Source organism: Sciurus carolinensis, chromosome 1 (genome assembly GCF_902686445.1).
Source record: "Sciurus carolinensis chromosome 1, mSciCar1.2, whole genome shotgun sequence".
Classification (NCBI taxonomy): domain Eukaryota; kingdom Metazoa; phylum Chordata; class Mammalia; order Rodentia; family Sciuridae; genus Sciurus; species Sciurus carolinensis.
This window is the reverse complement of record NC_062213.1, coordinates 193859219-193885043: the sequence shown is the minus strand read 5'-3', so window position 1 is coordinate 193885043 and position 25825 is coordinate 193859219. Positions and strand designations below refer to the sequence as shown.

General features: G+C 40.3%; 2 protein-coding genes across 4 annotated transcripts in view; both read left to right on the top strand.

Annotated features, from left to right (window-relative positions):
• The first annotated feature begins 249 nt into the window (after positions 1-249).
• Positions 250-16170, top strand: LOC124966284 (translation initiation factor IF-2-like). Its single transcript, XM_047527347.1, has 3 exons — positions 250-254; positions 3875-4783; positions 16114-16170. Exons 1-3 carry the CDS (start codon positions 250-252, stop codon positions 16130-16132), a joined length of 933 nt encoding a protein of 310 aa, XP_047383303.1. The 3' UTR covers positions 16133-16170.
• Cdc42 (cell division cycle 42) overlaps positions 3822-25825 on the top strand; it is a 36776-nt gene continuing 14772 nt past the window's right edge. For 2 of the 3 annotated variants that reach the window (XM_047546852.1, XM_047546857.1), the window contains exon 1: positions 3822-3923. The gene's annotated coding sequence lies outside the window, so the exon portion shown is untranslated. Of the gene's footprint in view, positions 3924-16960; positions 17087-25825 lie in introns of those variants that run through there. The other variant, XM_047546865.1, reaches the window with a different exon arrangement.

Sequence of the window (25825 nt, the reverse complement as noted above, 5' to 3'; positions counted from 1 at the left end):
ATGCTTTAAATACAAAGTATGGGAATGATTGGTGGCCAGGAGTTGTCCAGGGGCTTCAGAGCTGAGGCCTAGGCTCGCCCAGTGAAGGAGAGATCAGAGTTTGGCAGAGAGGGGGTCTCTAAGAGGCACAGAGATGGGGAAGGACATAAGGTCCATGTTGGCGAAAGGTACGATCCATTTGGGAAGGAGAGTGGGAATTGACAGACGGACGAGCAGGAAAGGTGTTTTAGGCAATAGGATAGTCTAGCTATGGCGTAAGGTGTGTGGTGGGAGGTGTGATGGTTATTTTTATGTCACCTTGTCTGTACTCAGATGTTTGGTCAGACATCATGTTGGGAGTGTGAGCATGTTTCTGGATGAGATTAACATTTGAATCAGTAGAGTTGAGGGAAGCAGATTGCTGACCTTTATGTGGGTGAGCCGCATCTGATCAGTTGAAGGCTTGCATAAAACACGAAGGTTGACCCTCCCCCAAGTAAAGCAAAATTTTTCTCTCTTTCAGACTCAAGCTGAAACATTCTCCTTCCCCCAACCTCCTGTACTGGGGTACTTTGCCACTGGGCTACATCCCCAGCCCTTTTTATTTTGAACCAGGGTGTCACTAAGTTGCTGAGGCTGGCCTTGGACTTGCAGTCTTCCTGCTTCAACCTCCCAGGTTGCTGAGATTACAGGTGTGCACCACTGTGCCCTGCTGAAACAATGAATCTGAGCATCAGCTCTCCTGGGTCTCAGGCCTTTCAACTTGGACTGAACTACACCCCTGACTGTTCTGGATCTCCAGCTTGCCCACCCACCCTGCAGACCTTGGGACTTGCCAGTCTCTGTAATTATGTAGGTCAGTTCTCTGTCTGTCTGTCTGTCTTTCCATCTGTCTATATCCTATTGGTTGATTTCTCTGAGAACCCTGAATAATACCAAAGGGAAAGGGAGATGACTTTAGAATAACAAGTTGGTGCCAGACTGCAGAGGACCCAGAATATATGCCCAATTAAAGGACTTTGAATTTTCTTCTGAAGACAGAGGAAAAACAGGGGAATGACCCATTGCAGCTGAGACCTGTGGAGGTGAATGTCTACTGGGGTGAAACGAATGAAAGCAGAGATTCTTAAAGGAAGCCTCTAGAGATCAGGCGTGGATCTCGTGGACAGAGTCCGTGAGGCAGAAAAGGTTGGGCTCCCTTGAATGTCAAGGATACAGGCGCCACGTGCAGATATAGGCCCCGCAGAACCTGCAGGAGACAGGAATCGGAGGCTGGATTTGGTGATGCAGCTGGGACATGGGAGAAGCTGGGAATTCGGAAATGGGGGTGAGCACAGGGCTAGAGGAGGTAGAGATCTGGAAGTCCTCACAGAGGGTAGCGACGTACCACACACGGGGCCTCTAGGGGACAGGGATTGCCGAGTCTTGGGTGGTAAGGGAAACCTGCTCAACCTGGTGCAGGCAGAAGAAGGAATTTGTAGGCTCACGTGACTGAAAACTGAACCCAGTGGCTCACTCGGGTTCCTGGGACTTGGTTTTACATCTCTAACTCGCTCTGCTTCCCGGCTCTGCCTTGGTCTCATTCTCAGGCACTTGCTTCTCCCTGTGGGAAGCTGGCTCCCGGCAGTGCCATTATCACATACTGCTCCCAGCAAATATTCATTGAACTGGATAGTTCTGTCCAAGTTCCAGACGGAAGCTTAGGGGATCACATGCCCACTGTTGAAATGCATGCACAGGGCTTTCTACATGCTCTGGGTGGCTGAGCCTGGCTCACATGTCTGTCCCTGCAGGTGGGGATAGGGTCTTCTCTTCTAGTGCCACAGGGATTGAGAGTGGGGGCAGGGGCTACTCCAGGTGCCCTTGTCAGGAGGAGTGATGGACACTGGAAAGGTAATGGGCGAAGGGGAGCTGGAGGCTCCCAGGCTGCTCCCCAGGTGATACAGGGGAGATGTGGAGTCCGGACTGGCAGGACAGACAGGCTGGGCTGGGGGCTGGCAAAGGTCAAGGAGAGCCCTTCTGACAGGGACCTAACAAAGGGCTAGATGAACTCTTGACCTCAGAATAAAGGCGGGAAAAGCCGAGGAGCTGGGTGACACCCCATCAAGATGCCACTGCTGACGGAAAGGGCGGACGTTGCTTGGGAACATCCGTGGGATTGTGAGACTCAGGACAGGGAAGGGCAGTGCCAGCCGGCCCCGTGGAAGGGGAGAAGCACCACCTCCCCCTGCAGTTTAAGAAACAGCTTGTACATTATGAGAGTCAAAAATTTACGGTAGCCTGGCCTCCGGGTGAAGCTCAGTGGCAGAGCACTTGCCTAGCATGGACAAGGCCTTGGGTTTGATCCCCAGCACTGAAAAAGAATTTTACAACAGCCAAAACAATCTAAATTCCAACAGTAGGAGATTGAATAAATATTGTAATGCCCACACGGTAGAATGAGCCTTTACAAATGATGCTTTATTTGACCTGGAAAGTGTAGTTTTGAGTGACAAAAGGAGATTATCGTTTTATTTTTCTGCAATAAATGGATATCCCTAGAAAATGCATACTATGGAAACATGTATGCCAGCATGTTCACTGTTGGCATCATTAGGGGTGGTACTAGATGGAGGCTTGTGATTTCTTTAGAATAAATATGCTGGGTAGTGTGATACTGTACTGGTCAACTAGAGCCAGCCTCCTGAGAGCAAGTCCCCACTTTGCCACTGCCAGAAGTGGTGACCTTGGGCAAGTCTCTTAATGCTTCTGAGAATCAATTCATACATCCACAAGATGAGGGCAATACTTCCTAACTCACAGGGTGGTTGTATTAAATTAGTTACTACTGCTGGGTATGGTGGTTGCACATCTGTAATCCCAATTACTCAAGAGATTGAGGCAGGATAGCAAATTCGAGGTCAGCCTCAGCAATTTGGTGAGACCCTCTCTGAAAACAAATAAAAGGACTGGGGATGTAGTTCACTGGTAAGGCATCCCTGGGGTCAATCCTCAGTACCTATGAACATACATACATAAATAAATAAATAAATAAATAAATAATCTACTACTACATGCAAAGCTGTTAGCATCAGGCCTGTAGTAAACACTAAAAAATGTAGTTGCTCTTGTATAATTAAAATATCCAAAAGAAAATATGACTATTAGATCAGCTATATTGAAATTAGGGGACTTTCTTGGCCAAATAAGTGAAGTATTACTGAAATAAGTTATTTTCTCCAACATTAGGAAGCAGTGAATAAAAAGGGAAAGATCTCTATTCTGCAGCTTGCACAGTGTCAGGGAAGACGGGGGCTGTGAAGATAGGATGACCAGGGAAGGCAGGGACATTTGGGGGCTGGGCGCTAACCTAAGGTCTAGGGAGGAATAGGAAGGTAGAGCAACAGAAAAGCAAGACCTTGTGGCGGGGAGGAAGTCTGCAATCCAAAAGAATACCCATGTGGCTGCAGACAGGAACACTGAGGTCTAGGCAGAACTAAGAAGAGTGGTGTTCACTTCCCACACTAAACGGATTAACATACGCCTGGGGGCGTCAGGAAGTCATCCACTTGCAGTGATCTCGGACAAGTCACTACTCTCAGAAGCAAAAGGGGATGATAATACTTGCTTCAAAAGAGTGCAAGGAGCAAAATAAACCTTAGTGTCAGGGCTTTACACTCAAAATTAAGGAAAGAGGTGCAGAGCACAGCTGGGAAGGTGGGAGGCGCGCAAACCAGCGCGAGGCCAGCAGGCCCGAGGAGAATTAAACCCCGCCCCGCCCCGGACCGCCCCGCCCCGCCCCGCCCCACCTCGGACCGCCCCAGCCTCTTCTACCTCCTCGTCCCTCCCACTTCCGCGGGCACCCAACCGTGCGTCTCCTGCGTGCTGACGTCAGGTGCGTGCCCCTGTCCGGCAGCGGAGGAGACCCCGCGCAGCGCTGCCAACGCCCCGGCGGAGAGGCTGAGGTGAGTGCGGGGCCCGAGGCTCCCAGCGAGAACGGTTCCCCCGCCGTCCGGTCCCCCCGCGCGGTCCCCAGCCCTCCTCGGTCCTCGAGGGCGCCGGGTCTCTGGGGCCCGGGGGGTCAGGGGTCGCAGAGCGCGGGGCAGCGCCGGGCTCGCGTGCGCCCGCGGGCTCGCGGGGTCCGGGTTCTGCGGGAACTGAGGGGAGGGGTCGCGGCGGGGCGCTCGCCCGCGGGAGGTGCGCGGCCGGGCCCGGGGTGCCGGGCTGCGGGCACGGCCGGACCGGCTGTCACCGGCAGCGGCGGAAGGAAGGGGTCACACCCATCCAGCCGCCGGCTCCCCTCCCCCTCCGGTCGGCCCGCGGGCTCCCGAGGTCCAGCGGGCGGGACGCCGGGGCTCGGGGCCGCAGGGCCGCTCGCGGGCGCTCGGGCGGGCCGGGGCCGGTCCCGGAGCTCTGAGGCCGGGCTCGCCCGCCGCGCCCGGCGTGGACTTCCTGCTTCGCGGGGCGCCGCCGCGGACATTTTGCGGCGGGCGGGGGAGGGGAGCGGAATTGCGACCGCGGCGGGGAAGTGGCGGCGGGGAGGGTCGCCGGGCGCTTCGCTGGGCGGGGCGGTCTCAGCCGTCGCCCCGGGGCCGCCGACCCCCGCCTGGGCTGGAGTTCCTGATGTTTCCGTTCGCTTCTCCGCCTCCCCGCCGCCCGGCGGCCCAAGCCTCGCTTTCGGGAGTTACCTAACCACCTCCCGCAGCCCTCGCCGGCCGCCGGCCCGACTCCCCTTTCCAGGGGGAGAGCTTCTTTGTTCCTTCTCCCCCTCCCCTCCAAGCCCGGAGGAGCGCGGTGCGCAGGTGACGTCACCGCAGAGTACGGGGTGAGAGTTTAACTCCTACAAGTCGGACCCCGCACATCCAGGCGGCTCTCCAGTGGCCGTTCTGCCCGCTTCCCCGCACGTCGTGTTCAGAGACGAGGTTTTGAAATCCTGTTACCTGCCTTCTTGGCTGCCTCAAATGTGTCCGAAAGCCAGGGAGGTTAAAAATGTCAGAATTAGTTTGTGCCAGGGACGCATAAGACGCACCATCTGTAGCCGCTTCGACCTTAACTTTAAGGTCCCCTAGTGAACTGACTTGAGGGAGCAATTCTTTGGTCCAAAATGGCTTTCCTAGGCTGTTGACTTCTCCTCTGACTTATTTGTTGTAGAGAATATGCCCAAGTCGACTCAAGTTCCCTCTTTGTGGCAAGGATATGTTGAAAAGAGAACCAGTTTATTTTTACGCCTAATCTTTGCTTGCTGGACACTTTAGTATTGTTACTAAAATTTTGAATCTTAAACCAAAAAAAAAAAAAAAAACAAAAAACCCTCGAGTAAAATTAACATTTTCAAGCAAGTGAGATCCAATTATGTTATGCATCTTTATAATATGAGTAGTGTTCGTGTTGGAACAAGTGCTTTCCCATTGTTGTTCATTTGTATATAGAGAACAGATTGCTTGTTAAGAAACACTTAAAAGGAGTGGTACATTCAAATCAGCTTTCTGTGGTATGTAGGTGTTATAGAAGATTGGATAGGTATGAAGCTTGGATCTTTTGAAATAACCTTGTAGCGTCTTTTAGGAATGTAAAATTGGAACACTTATCTAACTGTATTTCTTATGTTTTCTATAACAGGTTTACACACACACATATACACACCCATTTGTTAAAATATAACAATAATTTGAATTAACAATATTTAAATTGAGACAAGAAGGTAAGAGATTGGAAATTGAGTTTTAAAAATGAGCTCCTATTCAGGTGTAGTGGCTTATGTCTATGATCTCAGCTACTCTAGAGGCTGAGGCAAGAGGATCACAAGTTCAAGGCCAGTCTTGGCAACTTTGTAGAATTCTGTCTCAAAATAGAAAGGGCTGAGGATGTAGCTCAATGATAGAGTGCCCCAGGGTTCAATCTCCAGTACAGGGTGGAGGGGTAGGAAATGAGCTGCTTTCCATTAATTTCTTTAAGACCTGAAAGATGTCACCTCCTCTCTTTATCCCTGAAATATGTTTTCATATTATGACCAATACCTGTGCTTAGTAAACCTGATTTTTTTTTTTTAAAGGAATCTAAACCAAATGCTGCAGCCTAGAATAGTATGTGGGCATAAATTATCATTGTGATTCTTAAAACCCATCAAGACCAAATAATGAAGTTTTTGCTAACTTCAAGAGTTATTTGGGCTGGGGTTGTGGCTCAGTGGTAGAGCACTTGTCTAGCATGTGTGAGGCACTGGGTTCAATTCTCAGCACCACATATAAATAAGTAAATAAAATAAAGGTCTATCAACATTTAAAAAAATAAAAAGATTTATTTTACTTTATTGGGATACTTTTGCCACTTATAATTTTATGGTTTATTAGGAAAGCATTTGTAGTTATTTTTATACTATAAGGTTATACTAATAAAGTGTTTTGATCCAACAAACTTTGAAGTACCATTTACTTTGCTGTCAGTTGTAATATTGGCAGACTTTCTTAAAAGTAAAAATCAAATTGTATTTTTATTTATAGATACATTTTAAATGCATTTCTCTATTGTTTTGGTGCCCCCCCCCCCCCAGAGGATAAGGAAGACAGTAATCACTTTAGGCTACAAGACTGCCTCTGGGGCTGGGGAGATAGCTCAGTTGGTAGAGTGCTTGCCTTGTAAGCACAAGGCCCTGGGTTCGATCCCCAGCACCCAAAAAAAAAAAAAAAAAAAAAAAAGACTGCCTCTGATGGGGAGGGAAGGGTTAATATTGTATTCCCTTATCTCCCATAAGCAGCTCTTTATATACCTATGTCTTAAAGGTCTGCATTGTTTTATGGTAATGCGTATTCGGTGTTTTCTTCCAAATATATTTGGTAATTTCCCCTGTTAACATGTAAATTCTGTGAGACTTGGGCTTTATCCTGGTATGGCATCCTGAATCCCTAGCACCTAGAATACTGCCAGACACATAGATTTCAAGAAATATTTGTCAAATGAATGAATTTGGTGATGTCAGAGGGTTAACATTTTCTGAATATTCCATAGGCCTTCATGCTGTTTTTTTCCGAGACAACTTTTGTGCTTGATCAGCCATATCCATATTTGGGCCCTCTGAAGTGGTTATTACTAATTTCTGCTTGACCTTCTGCATCTGTTTAGTCCTGTATCTTTGCAGCTGCACTATCTGGACAGTTTGCCATCATTTAGGAACTCTTCTGATGATTAACTCTCTTATTCTCTTAAAAATTATTCTGATTTAATGTTTTTTTTATCTTCCTCTATTTCTTTGTTTGCAAACAGTGGCTTAGTTTTGCTTCTTCTTCCCTTCTACACTATCCTGGTTCTGTTATGCTTTGTCTCTCAGGAGTTTCTAAGAGTTTTCATTTTTGTTGCTCATGTCTTTAGACCAAAGGATTTTTTTTGGTTGGGCTGGGGCAGGGGGTGTACTGAGCTGTTGAACTCAAGGGGCACCCGGCCACTAGCCACATCCCCAGCCCTATTTTGTATTTTATTTAGAGACAGGGTCTCATGGAGTTGCTTAGCACCTTGCTTTTGCTGAGGCTGGTAGTCCAAAGGGTTTTTACTAAAACAATTATTAATGCCATCTCAGCTGTATCTGGCCCACTGCTGCTGTTTTAAGTCCTGGATGTCAGAACGCTTCTTCACTAGTTGCCCCAGGACATTGTTTTCATTGCTGAATTTGATGAAGTGAATCCAAATCTCTTGCCATCAAAATGGTGTTCCTCCTTGCCATTTTAGAAAAAAAAAAAAAAAAAAAATTTAATCTCATTGGTATTATTATTATGCTGAATTCCAAAACAATTTATTTTCTCCCTCTTCCTTCCTTTCAGAATTGCTATGTTGCCCAGGTTGGCCTTGAACTCTTGGGCTCTTCTAATCCTCAGCCTCTCAAGTAGCTGGATTCATAGGCATGTGCCCAGCTAGAATGGTTTCTAATACAGCAACAGATATATTGTTAAATCATGGATTAAAAAAATGTTGGTGTTCTGTCACCTGAATAAAACCTGTTATTTCAGTTGTGTTGCTCACTTGTGTGTGTCCCCTTGATCCTCAACTCCATACTGGGATTGAACCCAAGGTACTCTACCATCCCTACATTGCTGTCCCTTTTTATTTTTAGATAGGGTCTTGCTGAGTTGCCCAGACTGGCCTCAAAATTTTGGATCTTCCTGCTTTGGCCTCCTGAGTGGCTGGGATTACAGGTGTGCACCACCATACTTGACTTTACTTTTGTTCTTTTAACACTGTATATACTTTAACACCATTTTCTCAAAGTAAGCCATTTATTTCTATTTGACATGTGTGTCCTTGAGAGATACAGTGCTTTATAGTTACCTTTACCAGCATGATAGAAATAAGAGTATAAAGAATCAGGCAGTGTGTGGTCTATGGACCCAGAAGCATAAGTACACCTGGAAACTCATTGGAAATCTCAGGCTTCATCCCAGGTTTTCTCAAGTCAGACTGTATTTGAGCAAGATCCCTATGTGATTTTTATGTGTTTTAAGGTTTGAAACATCCTTTTTAAAACTGGAACTGCTATGGTGGTGATGTAAGGTATTTCAGAAGCAATGATGAATACTTTATTTTTTTTTCCCCTACTGAAGGATAGTCTGGTTTCTTTTAGACCGTGCAAGAATCTGTGCCTGACTCTTGTTTGGCTTTTAAAGGAATTATGCTTTCTTACTTATGGTGTAGAATCATCTCATGTCTGTATTCATTATGAGAAACTAATGAATTTTTAAAGTTATTAAAGTGCTATTGCCTCCCTTACTAATAAGTCCTAGTTTAGTATATGAATTTACTTTTTTTTTTTAGTATATTTTTCTTTTTAGTTGTATGTGGACACAATATCTTTATTTACTTATATGTGGTGCTGAGTCTCGAACCCAGTGACTCACACGTGTGAGGCAAGTACTCTACCACTGAGCTACAGCCCCGGCCCCTGATTTACTTTTGAACTTAAATGACATTTAAGTTGCTCTGATGAGGAATGGTCTAAGCACCTGATCAGGATACTTCATACTGGTTATGAAAACTTAAAGGTAATATACAAAGTTGGCATTTAGCTGGTCCAACTTGAAAAGTATTTTCTGGTTTCTTTGCTAAAATAAACCATAGCTAGTTATGCATAGTGGTTCATGCTCTAAATCCACTCCAGCTACTTGGTTGGGATACAATTGCAGGAACATTAAAAGTTTGAGGACACCCTTGTCTCAAAATAAAAAAGGACTGGGGATGTGGCTCAGTGGGTTCAATCTCCAGGACCAAAATAAATAAATGAAGTAACATAAACCTCATCTCTAATCTCAAGGGGAAATGTTGATAACTAGTATTTAAGCTGCCATCCTGAAAAATTGTTGCTATTCTTCAAGGAGTAGATTGAATTTATTTCCCTAATATGTTTCCTTTTTCTTAAACTATTTGGTGTAGAAGTTCCCAGCATTATCTTTGCACAGTATATGCTCTAGAATAATGCTTCCCAACCCTTTTCCAAGGCAGCCATAGGAAAGTATTTGTATGCCACCCTAGGGTTAATGGAGAGGCTGTTCCTTGCTGGCCAGAGGAGACTCACTATGCCAGGAGAGCTGTGTCTCAGGCACACCTGTGTCCAGTCTCTTCATCCCAGGTGGCAGTTTGAAGCCATCTATTGTTAGCTATAAAGCTATACTTTCAGTGAAGAGATTATCAGTTATTTGTTACTGAAGAGAGAAGAGCTTTCTGAGAACAGTTCAGAGGAAGAACAGATGAAACCAGAGGAAGAAGTGGAGGTGGAATAAAAGAATACTGTATTAATTAGTGTTAAAAGGAGTGTGAGAAGAACGTAAATTTAGAAGAAAGTATAAGCAATATTTCAGCTATAATCCGTTTCTCTCTTGGTAGGCAGTTTATTTGTAGTATTTTTGGTTTATTTTTAAATCTGTTTAAAAGCAGATGAAGAAGAGTAGGAAAATTAAAAGACTACAGTTTTTTTCCAAGCATAATATCTGGGCCAGGCATTTTGGCACATGCCTATAAGCCCAGCTGCTCAGGAGGCTGAGGCAGGGGAATCATGAGTTCAAAGCCAGCCTTAGCAACTTTTCGTGAGGCCCTTAAGCAACTTAGACCCTGTCTCTAAATAAAATATAAGAAGGGCTGGGGATATAGCTCATTGTTTAAGCACCCCTGGGTTCAATGCCTGGTACCTTCAAACCCCCCCCCCCCGAAAAAGGGGTCTCATAAACTGTCATCATCATATCATCATATAACTGTACTATAACTACTAATACTTGTTTTACCAACTGAATGCTATTTGAGAGGAACTCAGTTTTAGATCCCATCTGAAATGGAATTGAACCATCTATATTATTTAATATTTTTTTCAGTAAAATGTACTTTTATTGTAGGGTTTAAGATTAACAGATTGGGCTGGGTTGTGGCTTGGTGGTAGAGCACTTGCCTAGCATGTGTGAGGGACTGGGTTCAATTCTCAGTACCACACATTAAAAAAAAAAAAAAAAAGGTCTATCACTATCTAAAAAAAAATTAAAAAAAGATTAACAATTTTTTTTTTTTTTTTTTTTGGGTGCTGGGATCAAACCCAGGGCCTTGTGCTTACAAAGGAAGCACTCTACCAACTGAGCTATCTCCCCAGCCCCTAACAGATTGTTTTTTATATTTTGTGGTGCTGGGGATTGAACCCAGGGCTGTGTGCATGGTAGGCAAACACATTGATCCATATTCCCAGCCCAAAAAGTAAGATTTTAAAATAAATTATTATATTTTAAAGTGTAAATTTTTATTTATCAGATAAGTTAAAATAAATGGATATTTCCTATGAATATCAGTGCTAGGGTTTAAACAATGTCTAATATCCTGTTTTGTTTCACGAGGTATACAAATAATATTTATAAGATGTAAGCTAGGAGGTGTTTGAACTACTTTGGGCTATGTTACTTATTTGCTGTGTTCATTATAGGGCAGAAGGGAATGTTTAGTCATTGTGATAGTCTGTAAATCAGTAAAAATGGGGGTAAAGGATAATTTTAGTTGTTAGAATAATGCCTGTGTTTAGTCTATTTCAGAATACCTGAAAGATGTTTCCATGGGTTTTGGTGTCAAATAAATTGGAAATTCTACTTAATGTATCCTGATCTTGAAATTCATAATGTATATAAGTTTATTAAAAATTGAGAGAAGTTAGATCATCAGAGAACCTGTTTAACTTGGTGTTTCTTAAGCTTGCTTGATGGAAGCCCTGCCCCCTACTTTCCCATGGAATAATTTTAAAGTTTTGAGAAAATGGTAAACCTACTAATCTCCATAGGTCCAAGGCTGTTGGTGTGTCAGTTAATGTTTGCTATTGGTAGAAAAGTAGAAAAAAATTTCCCTTAAGTTTCCAATGCAGGTGAATGGTACAGAACTCAGTAGAACCACACAGGATTTATTCCTACTTTGGCTTAAACCCCACAGAAGAATTGTACAACTGCCTTAGTTTGGACTTTGTTGAGATGGAACTGAGCCTGGTATATATGAAAGAGATCTTTGGGGGGTATCCCTGGGAAAATAGCTCCATCCCAAGTTAAAATTGGGCAAGGTATTAGAAGGGAGACCAGTATTGGAACTGAAGAATTGATTGTCCACTGGCTGCAAAGGAAATTTTGAAATGGAGTCATTGTCTCCAGTTTCCTCTCTTCTTGGGTTAGTGATCCTAGTTTAATTTGTTTTCTAGTATTCTGCAAAGTTTGCAGTAATTTCAAAGCCAGCATTTTAACATTCTGAAAGTTATTCGTGATTCAAATAATTTGTTTTAGATTATTGCTATAAATTTTTTCCTAATTGTTCACATAAGTTTTTTTTTAGGAACTTGTGGTAGTGTTACATTTCTTTGTATTTTATAATGTAATATATAGTTTTGCTGTTTTTCCTTGTAACCTATTTCCCAAACTCCCCTGACTCCATCCTGAAAAGCTAAGTCCCATCTTTTAGATTAGTCTCCCTCCCTTGCATGTATTACATGGAAATGATGATATATTATCCTTAAAAGTTGTCCTTGGTTCTAGTTAAATCACAGTCATGAACAGAACAGTTATTTCACATATTATATTGGTGTTACCAGTTATTCAAGAGAGTTGGAATGGGGAAAGACAGAATTTTATCAGGGTTGGGGTTCGGTACTTGGTTTGGGTTATCCTATTTCTTTATTTTTATGGTGCAAGGGATTGAACTTGGGGTCTTGCACATGCTAGGCAAGTGCTCTCCCACTGAGCTACATTCCCATCCCTTATCCTATTTCTTTAAGACTTTTTTTTTTTTTTTTTGGGTTTTGCGGTTCTGGGGATTGAACCTAGCTACATCCCAAGTCCTTTTTTATTTCTTATTTTGAGACAGGGTGTTAAGTTGGCTGAGGCCAGCCTCAATTTGCGATTTTCCTGCCTTATAGTTTCCTAAATCACTGGGATTACACATGTGCCACTGTGCCTGGTAGAAGCAACTTTTAAAATAGAGCTAAGCAGTGGTAGTGAGTTTTGGTAGGGACCTAAATTCTGGAGATAATTCTTTTCAGTTATGTGATTTCTTAACTTTATGTCCTACTTTAATCGATTTGAATCTAAATAGGCTTGGCGTGATGGTGTACACCTGTAATTCCAAGGACTCAGGAGGCTGAGGCAGGAAAATGGCAAGTTTGACCATGGCACTTTAGCAAGACCATGTCTCAAAATAAATTAAAAAGGACTGAGAATGTAGCTCGGTGGTAGAGTTTCCCCTGGGTTCCATTCCTAGTACCAGGGTAAAAAAAATCTAAATGAATTGTTTAGAGTTAGAGGCATATTTTAATCCAAAACCACCTAGTATAGGATTGTTTACATTAATGGTCTCTCCCTGATATACTTGCAGGCCCAGTGTGGTGTGCATACACTTTTTGGGGATGCTGCTTTTCTAAGGAGAGGTTTTGTTTTGTTTTTGCCCTTTTAAAAGTCAGTAGATGTGGGTATGGTGGGTGGTGCACACCTATATTCTCAGCTACCTGGAGGCTGAGGCAGGAGGATTGCAGATTTGGACCAGCTTGGGACTGAGAGAGACCCTGTCTTCAAATAAAAAGGTCTGGGAATATAGGTCAGTGGTAGAGTGCAGTGCCCCTGGGTTCAATCCCCCATGCCACAGAAAAGGGGTAGGCAGTACAATTGTGTATTCCTTCACAGTGTAGAGATGCTCATGGAGGGAGGTGTTCAGGTTCTGGTGGAATTTGGGTTGCATTTTAAAATTGGGTAGGCAGAGGAGTTCTCACTCTAAAAATGGCATACCAGCAAAGAGCTGTAGAGGATGTGACAGCCATTCAGGCAAGAACACGACAGGAAGCGGGAACAGCTGTAATCACTTTCAATCAGTGACAGTACTATTCTTAATTTTGTAAGATAGCCTTAAAAATAGATTTTAAGCAGTTTTATTCCATAATGTATTTGGATTACCATTATAGGAGCTTAGTTAGCAAATGTGTTTGATATCTGAAGAAACAATTGATAGTCAAGGTAGAAGTTTTTACATAGTGTTGTTCTTAGTTTCAAAGTATGCTTAAAAACCCAATTTGTTGCCTATATATATTGATTATTTTTCAGTCTTTGCAACTCTTTGTTTCCTTTGAGTTTTTAAAGTTTTTAGATAGAACATACTGTTAATTACTTGTGTGATCAAGCTGAAACACCTGTACCTGTATTGATTCAGACTTCAAAGCTAATATTACAGCATTTGTTATTCTTGTTGAATGATGTATTTTTATTAAGATTTTGTGGTGCTGGGAATTCAAACCAGGGTCTCATGCATGGTAGCAATCACTCTTATCACTGAGCTGCATCCCCAGTCCCTGCCAAATGGTCTTTTCATTTTTCTTTTTGGTGGTACTGGAGATGGAACTCCGGGTGTTCTAACAATGACCTACAACGCTAGCACTTCTAATTTTTATATATTTTTTTGAGTTGATCTCCAGTATAGCAAGAAACAAAAACAAAAAACTTCTTCAAATTTACCCCTCTGTATGCAAGACCTCTGCAGCCTGATGAAAATTTAAAAATTAAAAAAAAAAAAATTTTTTTTTGTGGTACTGGAGATTAAACTCAGATACACTTTATATACTGAGCCACGTTCCCAGCCCTTTTTAATTTTATTTTGAGATGCGGTCTTGCTAAATTGTCCAGGTTGACTTTGAACTTGAAATCATCCTACTTTAGCTTCTTGTGTAGTATTACAGTACTTTCTTAGATAAGTTCTCTGACTTTATCTGGTTTTCTTTGACAGTTCACCTTGGAATACAAGTACAGTATTGATATTCCTAATAAAACCCCTGTTGTTGACAGTCACAAAAGAAATGGTATCTCCCTGTTCCTCATCCAGGTTAAAGCTCTTCTTGCCTAGCTTTCAGCCTTTCTATGACCTGAACTCATCCAGTTGTGTGTGGTTGTTTGTTTGTTTCTTACTTTGGAGCCCTACCTCATGATATTTCATCTAATTAGAGATTTGCTCTCACTTTATAGACCAATGTTATATATTTGCTACTTTTTAAAAAAAAATCTGAGATGGTCTCACTAAATTGCTTAGGGCCTTGCTAAATTGCTGTGGCTGTCCTTGGATTGCTGGGATTACAGGTGTATGCCACCACCATGCCTGGCTCTCCATGCTTGCTACTCTCATTTCTGCACCCCCACCCCAGGAGGTGGGGGTAACAGGAATTGAACCCAGAGGTGCTTAACCACTGGGCCACATCCCCAGACAGGGTCTTGCTAAGTTGCTTAGGGCCTGGCCAAGTTGCTGAGGCTGACTTTGAATTGGTGATTCTCTTGCCTCAGCCTCCAGAGCTGCTGGAATTACAGGCGCCTACTACTGCCCCTGGCCCCATATTTGCTACTCTAATGAACACCTGTGGCACTTATAGTGTAGATTTATAGCAGTTTGAGACTACAATTGTTAACCTTTTCTGTTTACAACTAGAAAAGTGTATAAGATGATGTATGTTGAGTATCCTAGTGTAGTGTTTGGCACTGTAAGCATTCAGTTATGGAAATGTTTGAAGGCCTTTGAAGGCAGAATTTCTATCTTACCCAGTATATCACTGTAATAGGCACCTAAGATACCTTGCTGATTTTTTTTTTTTTTTTTTTTTTTTTTTAGTTAATAGAAGCCTATTATAACATGTTTTAGGTCCTGATTGGAGATCTTTTAGGTGTCGGAGGGTCTTTTTTTTTTTTTCTTTTCTTTAACTGGCAGATGTATCTACTGTTAAATTCTTTTTTATTCACACTCCCCACCTCCCGATTGGGGATTGAACCCATTGAGCTGTGTTCCCATCCCTTTTAAAATATTATTTTTATTTTGAGGTAGGGTCTTGTAAGTTGCCTAGGCTAGCTTGGAATTTGCAATCCTCCTGCTTCAGCCTCCCAAGTTGCTGGGATTACACACCTGTGCCACATTGCCTGGCACATTGACGAGCAAGTGTTTTCTTCCTTTTGGATACATGATCTGAAATTGAATTACTGAGACAAATGATGTGAATATGTTTTTATGACTCTTTGAATCTACATGCAAGTCATTTTTAAAAAGTTGCTAAGATAGTGAATTAGATGAAGGATTTTGAATTTTCAGTACTTGTTAGTAATGTTCTCAAGTTTCATCCATCTGCAAATGACATAATTTCATTTCTTTATGGCTGAATAAAACTCTATGTGTATATATACCACATTTTCTTTATCCATTCATCTGTTGATGAACACCTAGGCTGTTTCCATGTTTGACTATTGTGAATTGTGCTGCTATAAATGCGGGTTTGCATGTATTGCTTCTATAGTATGCTGACTTTAATTTGATTAAGCAATATTATTTTGTCTCTTACAATAGAGGCAGGTTACATTCTGTAACATTCTGACCCTTTGGCTACAAATGTTACATTTAGTTAAAACTGCTCTTTGAGATCAGAATGAGATATCTGAAAGAATTGATCAAATAACCCTTTCAAGTAGAAGCAAGAATATTTCTCTTTCCTCTTATTTGTAGTGTTTGGATGGTTTTGCTCAAGTATTATTATTATTATTATTATTATTATTATTATTATTATTTTTTGTGGGAGTGTACTGGGGATTGAACCCAATGTGCTTTATCACTGAACTACATTCACAGTCCTTTTTAAAATTTTTTATTTTGAGACAGGATCTCCCTAAATTGCTGATACTGGTTCAGGCTTGTGATCCTTCTGCCTCAGCCTCCCAAGTTGCTGGGATTACAGGTGTGTACCATTGCACCTGACTTTAATAGCAGTAATTCTGATCTTTACAGTAGGGCCATTTGATTTCTTTGTTTTAACTGGGAATAACAGTTAGGTGCCATATTAATTATTTACTCACTGCTGAGTGGTATATTAGTTGCTTTATTTACATTACCTCATTTCCTTTTATAGTAATTTTGTGAATCAGATATTATTTTGTAGCTGAGAAAATTAAGATGTAAAAGTGAAGTAACTTGCCAGGATCACACCCATAAAGTGGAACTGAGACTGGAACTTCAGTTTGCTTGCTTTTCAAAATTATGTTTGAAAATCTCATTTTCCCCCCCATGTTATTACATAGTCAACAAGGTTTTTAAGAAATTTAAAAAAAAAAATTATTTTTTGTTGCTTTTAATATATGGCTCAGTATTACGTTGGAAGCCTTGGGAGGGGGATAAAGAAATATAAGCCTAGTACTTCCCCCAGAGAACTTAAAATCTATTAGAATAAAGGCAAACACAAGTGAATAAAAATGGCATGATAGTACTCATGTGATTAGTTTATTCAATGAGTGACTGCTATGTGGCTGGTATTGAACTGTTTTCTGGGCATATAGCAAGAGTTTTTGCCTTTATGGAAATGTCCTTATTTTTAAGGTCTGTCTCCTTTACTGCAATATTACAAATAAACAAGATAATTATAGATTATGACCAAACTGTAGAGGAGATAAACAGGGTAATATGATAGAGTGTAAGGAGGGAGTGAGCTATTACTCTACATAGTATATTCAAGGGAGGACTTTGTGAGAATGCCGATTTGAGCTGAGATCTGAAGGGTTGGAAGTCAACAGTTTCAAGAACAATGAGAAGGAGTATTGCTGTTAAAGACCAAAGGCAGGACAGAGACTGGCATGTTTGAGTACGTAAAGAGAACTGTGTGTCTAGAACATGGAGAATGAAGATGGGGAGATGAGGATGTGATAGGAGTTTTGCAAGCTAAGAGGGATCTTGTCATGAGAGCTGTCTTAGTCTGCTCTGGCTGCTGTAGCAAAATACCATGAACTGGGTAAACAACTGAAATTTTTCTCACAGATCTGGAGGCTGGGATGTCCAAGATCAAGGCACCAACAGATTTGATTTCTGGTGGTTGCCGTCTTTCTGGTGCATAGATGGTGCCTTCTCACTGATTCCAGTCATCAATTAGACTTAATTGCCTTCCAGAAGGCCCCATTTCCTAATAACCATCACCACTGGGGATAGGTTTCATTAATTTTAGAGGGACACAAACATTTAGATCATAGCAGGAGGTCAGACAAGGTGAACTTTTGGGGTAGAAAGTTCAGGATAGAAGTAAGATGAGTTGGGCACAATGGTGCATGCCAGTAATCCCACCTTTTTGAGAGGATGAGGCAGGAGGATCCCAGCCTGGGCAATTTACACAAGCTTGTCTTAAAAAGAAGTTAAAGAGGGCTAGGAATGTAGCTCAGTTGAAGAGCACTTGTAGGCACACAATGGGGCCCTGAGTTCAGTCCTCAGTATAGCAAAAAAAGAAATAGGAAGATGCATTTAATGCCAGATACCCAAGGTTTGGAGCAAAGTTATGGACTTTGAATAAGCACCAAACTGCGGGATAGTTTAAGTGGCATTGGGCAGTTAACAGTGAATGAGGTGGGCAGAGTAAAAAGGTGGGCATAGAAACTGAACAATTTTAGTCCTTTTTTCCTTTAGTTGTCTAGACCTCAGAGTTGTGGTAGTTTAAAACGTTAGATTTGGGATAAGCCAAATACTCTTACCTTTGGTTATCTGAGTTTTTATATGAAACTGAGGGGAGGTTTGTGCATATAATTAAGATAGTAGAATCATTTGCCCTTTCTTAAGAGGCCAAAATGAGAAAATTGCACATAAAGGCATTAGTAGGAAGAACGTGTATGGGGTGATGCTTATTTTTTTATAGTCTGCATACACACTAAGATTGTTGCTCAAAGAGGAACAGTCCCCAACTTTGCCCAGGCATTGGAGGTTATAGCTATTGTGTAGGACAAAGCTTGGCACATATCAGGTGCTTAAGATTGAGGGGCTGAGATTGTGGCTCAGTGGCAGAGTGCTTGCCTAGCATGTGTGAAGCACTGGGTTTGAGTCTCAGCACCACATATAAATAAATAAAATAAAGGTCCATTGAAAACTAAAAAAATATTTAAAAAAGATTTGTTGATTGAGTGAAAAAAATCTACAACTCTTTTGAGGGAAGATCTTGTAATATCTGTTCTTTTCAAAATGTTTCATTAGTGCTTTTGTATATTATTGTATACACTTCCATTTTTCTTCTTTTTTTTTCTTTTTTTTTTTTTTTCAAAATTTTTTTTGAAATATTAGGTGTAAATTACGTAGCTTACTTAAATATTTACTAATTTAATGAGAAGTTTTTGTTTTGGATGTTGGGTGGGAATTGAACCCAGGGCTTTTTGCATGCTTAGCATATACTCTATCACTAAGCTACACCCCAACCCTCTTTAAATTTTTTGGTTGTAAATACAATATAAAAAGATGACTCTTTTGCCAATTTGAGGAAGGGAAAGTTGACATCATAGTAAAAATTAGAACTTAAGTTCTTATTGGACCAGACACTCCAGAATGAAGTTTGTTTTTTTAGAAATGAAGCAGAGATTACAAACTTTTAGCATTTGTGAAACTGTCCTTTTTCAGATAGAAACATATCTTCCATTTTAAAAGTGCTTCTGTCGGCATTTTTTCTCCAGTTTTTTGCTTCATTTTTGTCATTCTCAAGACTCATAGAGAACCTGTTTTCTTTTCTTTTATGTATGTTGCAATTCACAACACTTACCAGTTGCTTCTTTCACATATGGTAGAAAATGGAGGCTCAAATGCCTATTCAAATATGATAGCTTCCATGAGTACTTCATATTTGCCATCCAATACTTCATATGCATTAATGCATTTTATTGACTTTTCAAGTTACTACAGGTTTTATAAATATTTTGTGGGAGAGATTTGGAGAGTTCTAGATGGTATGTATTGGCCAGAAACCTAAAAATGCTTTTTGCTGCAATATCTGAAAAGTACTTTAAGTCCCAAGTTTTCAGTTCTGCAGATATTGCAACAAAATTGTCACAGGTGCATTAAGATAAGTTGGAAATCATACTCTAGATCTTATATTTCCTTTATTATTAAGAACGAAAAGAAGGGGCTGGGGATATAGCTCAGTTGGTAGAGTACTTGCTTTGCAAGCACAAGGCCCTGGGTTCAAGCCCCAGCACTGCAAAAAAAAAAAAAAAAAAAAAAAAATGAAACAAAACTGAAAAGTCATTGTCCTATAAATAGGACACTGGGCAAATATGTTATCTGGGACAATGTGACAAAATGGGTTAGGAGGCAGGGGGAATAAATCCCATTATCTTGGTCCAACAGTGAAAAGATGTCATAGCTGATGTAACTTGCATTTCTGTCCCAGTCTACCTCACATTTGACTAAAGTAAAATATCTATCAATTTTTCACATATTCACCAGATTCACATCAGAAGCAAGAGAAAAGCAGCAGCAGGACTCTGCTATGTGCAGTGGAGAACTTGCCCCTTAAATTTCTATAGTGATTGGATATGAACAAATGGAATGTTTGGGGGGAAAATGAAGTTAGTTATTTAAGGATAGAAAGAAATCAAAATGTTTGATTCATTTTGAGGGTTGGGGATATAGCTCAGTTGGTAGAATGCTTGCTTCGCAAGCACAGGCCCTGGGTTCAATCCCCAGCACGGCAAAAAAAAAAAAAAAAAAAAATTGATTCGTTTTGAAAAAATTAATATTGCTAATTTTTTATTATTATCGTTGTTGTTATTGTTTTGGTACTGGGGATCAAACCCAGGGATGCTTAACCACTGAATCACATCCCCAACCCTTTTCATTTTTTATTTTGAGACAGGGTCCTGCAAAGTTGCTTAGGGCCTTGCTGAGTTTCTAAGACTGGTCTTGAACTTGCATTGCTCCTGCTTTAGCCACCTGAGTCACTGGGATTACAGTTGTGTGCTACTCGTCTGCCTAGTCTTGCTAATTTAAAGTAAAACAAGTTAAATATTGTTTTATTTAATGTTTGTAATTGTTTAAATTCTTTTTATAGGTTCACTATAAGGAAACACTTTGCTTACAATTCATTAAAATTTAAAACTAGATTTGTTTTTTTAACTGATGCATTAAAATAAAAATTGTATATGTTTATGTGGTACCTTGTGATATTTCAGTGTATGTGTATATTTTGTATTGTTTAACTCAGGCTAAACCTATCTCCTCAGATATTTACCATTCTTTATGGTGAAAACATTAAAAATCCTTCCAGCTGTTTTTTTGTTTTTTTGGAGGGGGGTACTGGGGCTTGAACCTAGGGGCACTTAACTACTGAGCCACATCCACAGCCCTTTTTCATTTTTTGTTTTGAGACAGGGGCTTGCTAAATTGTTGAAGCCGACTTTGAACTTAAGATCCTTCTATCTCAGCCTCCTGAGTTGCTGGAACTACAGGCATGCACACTTGGCCTTATCACCTTTTTTTCTTTTTTCTTTTTTTGGTACTGGGGATTGAACTTGGGGTGCTTAACCACTGAGCCACATCCCCAGCCCTTTTTTATATTTTATTTAGAGAGAGGGTCTCACCAGTTGCTTAGGGCCTAGCTAAGTTGCTCAGGCTGGCTTTGAACTTGAGATCCTCCTGCCTTACCTTCCTGAACTGCTGGGATTACAGGCATGCACCACTGTGCCCAGCTACTATCTTTCTTGATGGCGGGATTCAGGTCTATCAATTTCTTCCTTGTTAGAATAGATGGAACATAAACAAGTGAAAACCGTTTAGCTCTTACAGATGAGCTGACTGGCCTAGGAATGAGGGGAAGATGGTAGATAATAATTTAAAAAATTTTCAGGAACATATTTGGTATAGAAAAAGGGTAATGCCTAAAATATTTAAGATTGGACATTATTATCATGCATTTACTTTAATAATTATTCTAAGAAACCCATCTAATTGCTGTGTTATTTATATATGCATATATTTTTAAAACAAATTATTAGTTATTATTTCTCACAAATCTTAGTCAAACATGTAAACATAGTCTGGATTTTATTTTACCCTACTTGGGAGCTAATGCATTAACCTTGTACTGTTTTATGGATGCTGGCATAAGACAGGAGACTTATGGATCAGAGGCAAAGAAGTTCATTTCGTAGGCATAGTATGCAGCATGATATCAGTTTGATATCCCCTTAGTCCCAAGACACAGCTCTGTGGAATTCCCTGGATAAAATAGGAATTTACATTTTTTTTTTTTTGGGGGGTGCTTGGGATCGAACCCAGGGCCTTGTGCTTGCAAGGCAAGCACTCTACCAACTGAGCTATCTCCCCAGCCCCAGGGAATTTACATTTTTGTCTTACCAGCAAGATGTACCTAAAGGGGTACAAGAGACCCATGGGGACTATATCTCCTAGGACAAGATTTTCTTTTTTTTTTTTTTTTTTTGATACTGTGGATTGAATCACCCAGGGTTGCTTTACCACTGAGCTACATCCTTAGTCCTTTTACTTTATTTTATTTATTTTAATTTTTTGAGACAGGACCTTGCTAAATTTTTGAGGCTTTGAACTTGCAGTCTTCCTGCTTTAGTCTTCCAGATTATCTGCTTTACTAACTGAAAAATATCTTTTATAATTCCAATTTTAGTTGAATTTTCAAGTTGGAAAGGATTCATTTATTATTAAATTTTCTTTTGGATTTTTATTAGGACAGATACTTTGAGCAAGGGTGGTTTTTCTTTGACTTTTTGAAGGGATGCCAGAATTTTCTAAGATTGTTTTTATCTATAAGGTGTTGGGGTACATACAGTTAGTTTGTTGAGGGACCTTCCAACTCTTTAAAAATATATATTTCTTATTCCTTGTTTTTTTATTTTTGGGTAATATTGGGTGAACTCATAAGATTAAGTTCCCTTAAGTTTTATTAAAATTGAACCATTTATTTCAGGGTTTATTTTATTTTTTAACAGTGCCCAGCTTTTTATTAAGTGAGAAAAATCTCATTTGTTACACTGTCACATCACTAGTCAGAGAAATGCTACTGTGATGAAGAACGTCAGTGTTGGATCAACTAAAGCTCTCATTTCTACAACATTCATTTACACAAAAATAATATTCAACACAGCCGTCTGAAAGCTTTCCTTTTACAGTATATTGTCTGTGGGGGGTAACTGGTGGAGGTTTTTGAATAGGACTTTCTAAGCAATATTGTTTTTTTGGTTGAACAAGTAAGTTAGCTATATGCCTTTTGTTTTCATGTATGTTCTGTGATGTATGATCAAATGACATAGCATCTGCATATGTGTGAATGCATGGAATGTATCTTTAGTTTGGATACTTGTGGTTTCTTAAGAGTCACATGGTAGATGTTTTAAAAAACGACCCTTTATTGGGGGCCGTAGCACATGTGTAATTCTAGCTACTTGGGAGGCTGAGGTAGAGGATTGCAAATTTGAAGCCAGTTTGAATTTTCTGGGCAATTTCATGAGACCCTGTCTCAAATAAAATAAAAAGGGCTTAGGATGTAAATCAGTGGTAGAGTACCCTTAGTTCAATCCTCAGTACCATAACAAAACCCTTAACTGGATACAGAAACTGAGGCAAGAAGATTAAAAGTTCAAGACCAGTCTGGGCAATTTGGGGAGACCATACTATTAATACTTAACATAGTTTCGTAACTGGTGTAATCATTGGAGAATATAAAATTTTCACAAAGCACTTGGTTAGTAAGTCCTTAATCTCAAATCTGTCAATATACTATATGTTATGTGCCTTGTGCCTGGAGAAACTTGGGGTGTGAGAACCATAAGGTATCTGTTGCTGGAATCCTCCCCTTCCTCCATACAAATCCTTTTCCTAGGTTGTGGAGTTTAGTTGGGTGCTCATCAGTAATAATGATAATACAGAGAGTTCGTAGCCTTTTAAATCTGTATCGCACATGGACTCCACAAAATTTCTTGGGCTTCAACTTTGAGATTCTCAAGGGTGATTAGACTCTCAAAATGTTAGCAACTTAGAAGATATGGGTATTGGTGTGACTGTCTGATGGAGGAATAAATACTGGAAAGAAAGTGGAAGATACATGCTCTTTCACAATGTTTTTCCTTTCATGATTGGCAGAAGTATTTTTTATGCTGTAAATTACCCAGTCTGAGTTCTAAGTTATGGTACAAATGAACATCATTATCACAGAGGTATCGCGTTTAATTATTGTCACAAAATAACTGTTCTAGCCAAGCCACTCTGGATAGCACAATGGTTATTGGTTCTTTCCTGCTATAATGATTTGACCTTATTGTAGCAAGTTAACATGGGATATGCTAACATATTTGGCCTAGTTTCCTCTGAAGTTGTTGAAGCTGGCATTATGTATATTGCAAAACCAAAGTGTCTTTTCTGGCCACAATTTGTGGGTCATCTGGTGACATTTTAATATATGAAATAACAATTAATACCTGTTAGGGGCTTTGCAGAATAATCTAATTATATTAGAGTTTGATTCTGAAATGACCCTTTTTGTAATGGTAGATAACTTGAAATTCCATTACATTTGTGGTAAGAACTATGCATATTGGGCTGGGGTTGTGGCTCAGTGGTAGAGCACTTGCCTAGCATGTGTGAGGCACTGGGTTCGATCCTTAGCACCACATAAAAATAAATAAAGGCATAAAAATAATAACAAAAAGAGGAACTATGGGTACTATAATTATTCTGGAAATAAAAAGAAATTATGCAGGGTGCAGTGGCACATGCCTGTAATCCCAGCAACTTGGGAGGCGAAGGCAGGAGGATTTCTGGTTCAAAGCCATCCCCAGCAATTTAGCAAGGCCTAAGCAACTCAGTGAGACCCTGTCTCTAAATAAAATACAAAAAACGACTGGGGATGTGGCTCAGTGGTTAAGTGCCCCTGAGTTCAATTCCCAGTACCAAAAAAAGAAAAAAAAAAAATTTGTGTTCCTTTCTAAGGAGTTTGTTGTGGTTGCCTTTACTCAGTCAATTCGAATAGCTAACATTTACTAAACTCTTACTGTATGCAGGCACTGTTTTAAATTTATATGTTTTATGTATTCAGTTTACCCTATGAAGATGGTGTGTACTGCTGTCTTCATTTTTATAGACAGGAAAGCTAAACCACAGAAAAGTTAAATAACTTGTGCAAGCTAGGCACAGTGGTACACACCTGTGATCCCAGCTACTCAGGAGGTTGAGGCAAGAGAATTGCAAGTTTGAAACCAGCCTTAGCAATTTAGTGAGACCCTGTCTCAAAAAATAAAAAGGGCTGGGGATGTAGCTCAGTGGTCAAATGCTTGCCTGTTACATCCTGCAGTATTATAAAACAACAAACAGTACAAACACCCAAGCTCCCATAGCTAGAGTGTGGTAGAGCCAGTCTGATTCCAGAACCTAGACTCTTAATGACAGATAACACTAGTTTTTAACAAACTGCACAGCTGTCAGGTTGGGAAGCCTAAGAAATGAAAGATTTGTGGGTCAATAGAAAGGGAAATATCACACTATATCTTATTTACTCTCTATTCTTGTCTGACCATTTCTAATAAAATTAACTAGTTGTCTGTAGGGTGAGAAATGGGAAGTGAACCTAAGTCCTACTTCTTACTCTTTTTTTTTTTTTTTCTTCTTTAAATGAACAGACCTTATTTCACCAGGTTAGTGAAGATTCACTGAAGAGTTTTACTTATTACATTATTTTCCCTTGCATTCATAGTTTTCAGACAACTAAAGGGTTGAAGTCTAATTAGCATTTAACCTGAATATTAATAAATAAGAATAATGTCAAGTCATGGTTTTCACATTCTTAAAACAAATAAACCAACTTAACAAAGGACCTAGAGCTGACCACCTGGATTCAAAATCTGGCTCTCCTACTTAGTAGTTATGTGACCTTGAGCTAGTATCTTTTTTTATTTTTTATTTTTAAAGCAAACTTAAAAAAAAAAGTTCTAATTAGTTATACATGACAGTAGAATGCATTTTGACACTTTGTACACAAATGGATCACAACTTCTTCCTCTGGCTGAACATGGTGCAGAGTCATACCAGTAGTATAATTATACATGTACCCCTCCCCTTTACTTCCCTTTATTTCTCCCACCTTCTTTGCATTGCTGGCAACTCTCATAGCCATGTAATTGCCACACTCCACTTGCAGTGATCATATTTGTTTTTATTAATGTCACTTTTCAGGAGAGGAAGTATGGTGTGATGTTTAAGAGCACAGACTTGAGAGCCAGACTTCTTGAGTTTAAATTCCAATTCTGTTACTTATTGGCTGAGTAACCTTGGCCTGATTACTTCACTGAGTCTCATCTTACTTGTAGGATACTGCATAGGGATGTTGGGAGGGTGAAATGTGTGAATATGGGATGTGCTTAGAACAGTACATGCATGGCCCCTAGTAAGTGCTATATAAGTGGTTGTGTTATCACTGTTGTTATTTGAAAACAGTTTTAAGTTGAACCAGTTACTCATTTAGGCTAGGAATCAGGATCTTTAAAATTTTTTTGATTGGTATATTATAATTATACCTAATAGTGGGATTCATTATGTCATATTCATACATGATATG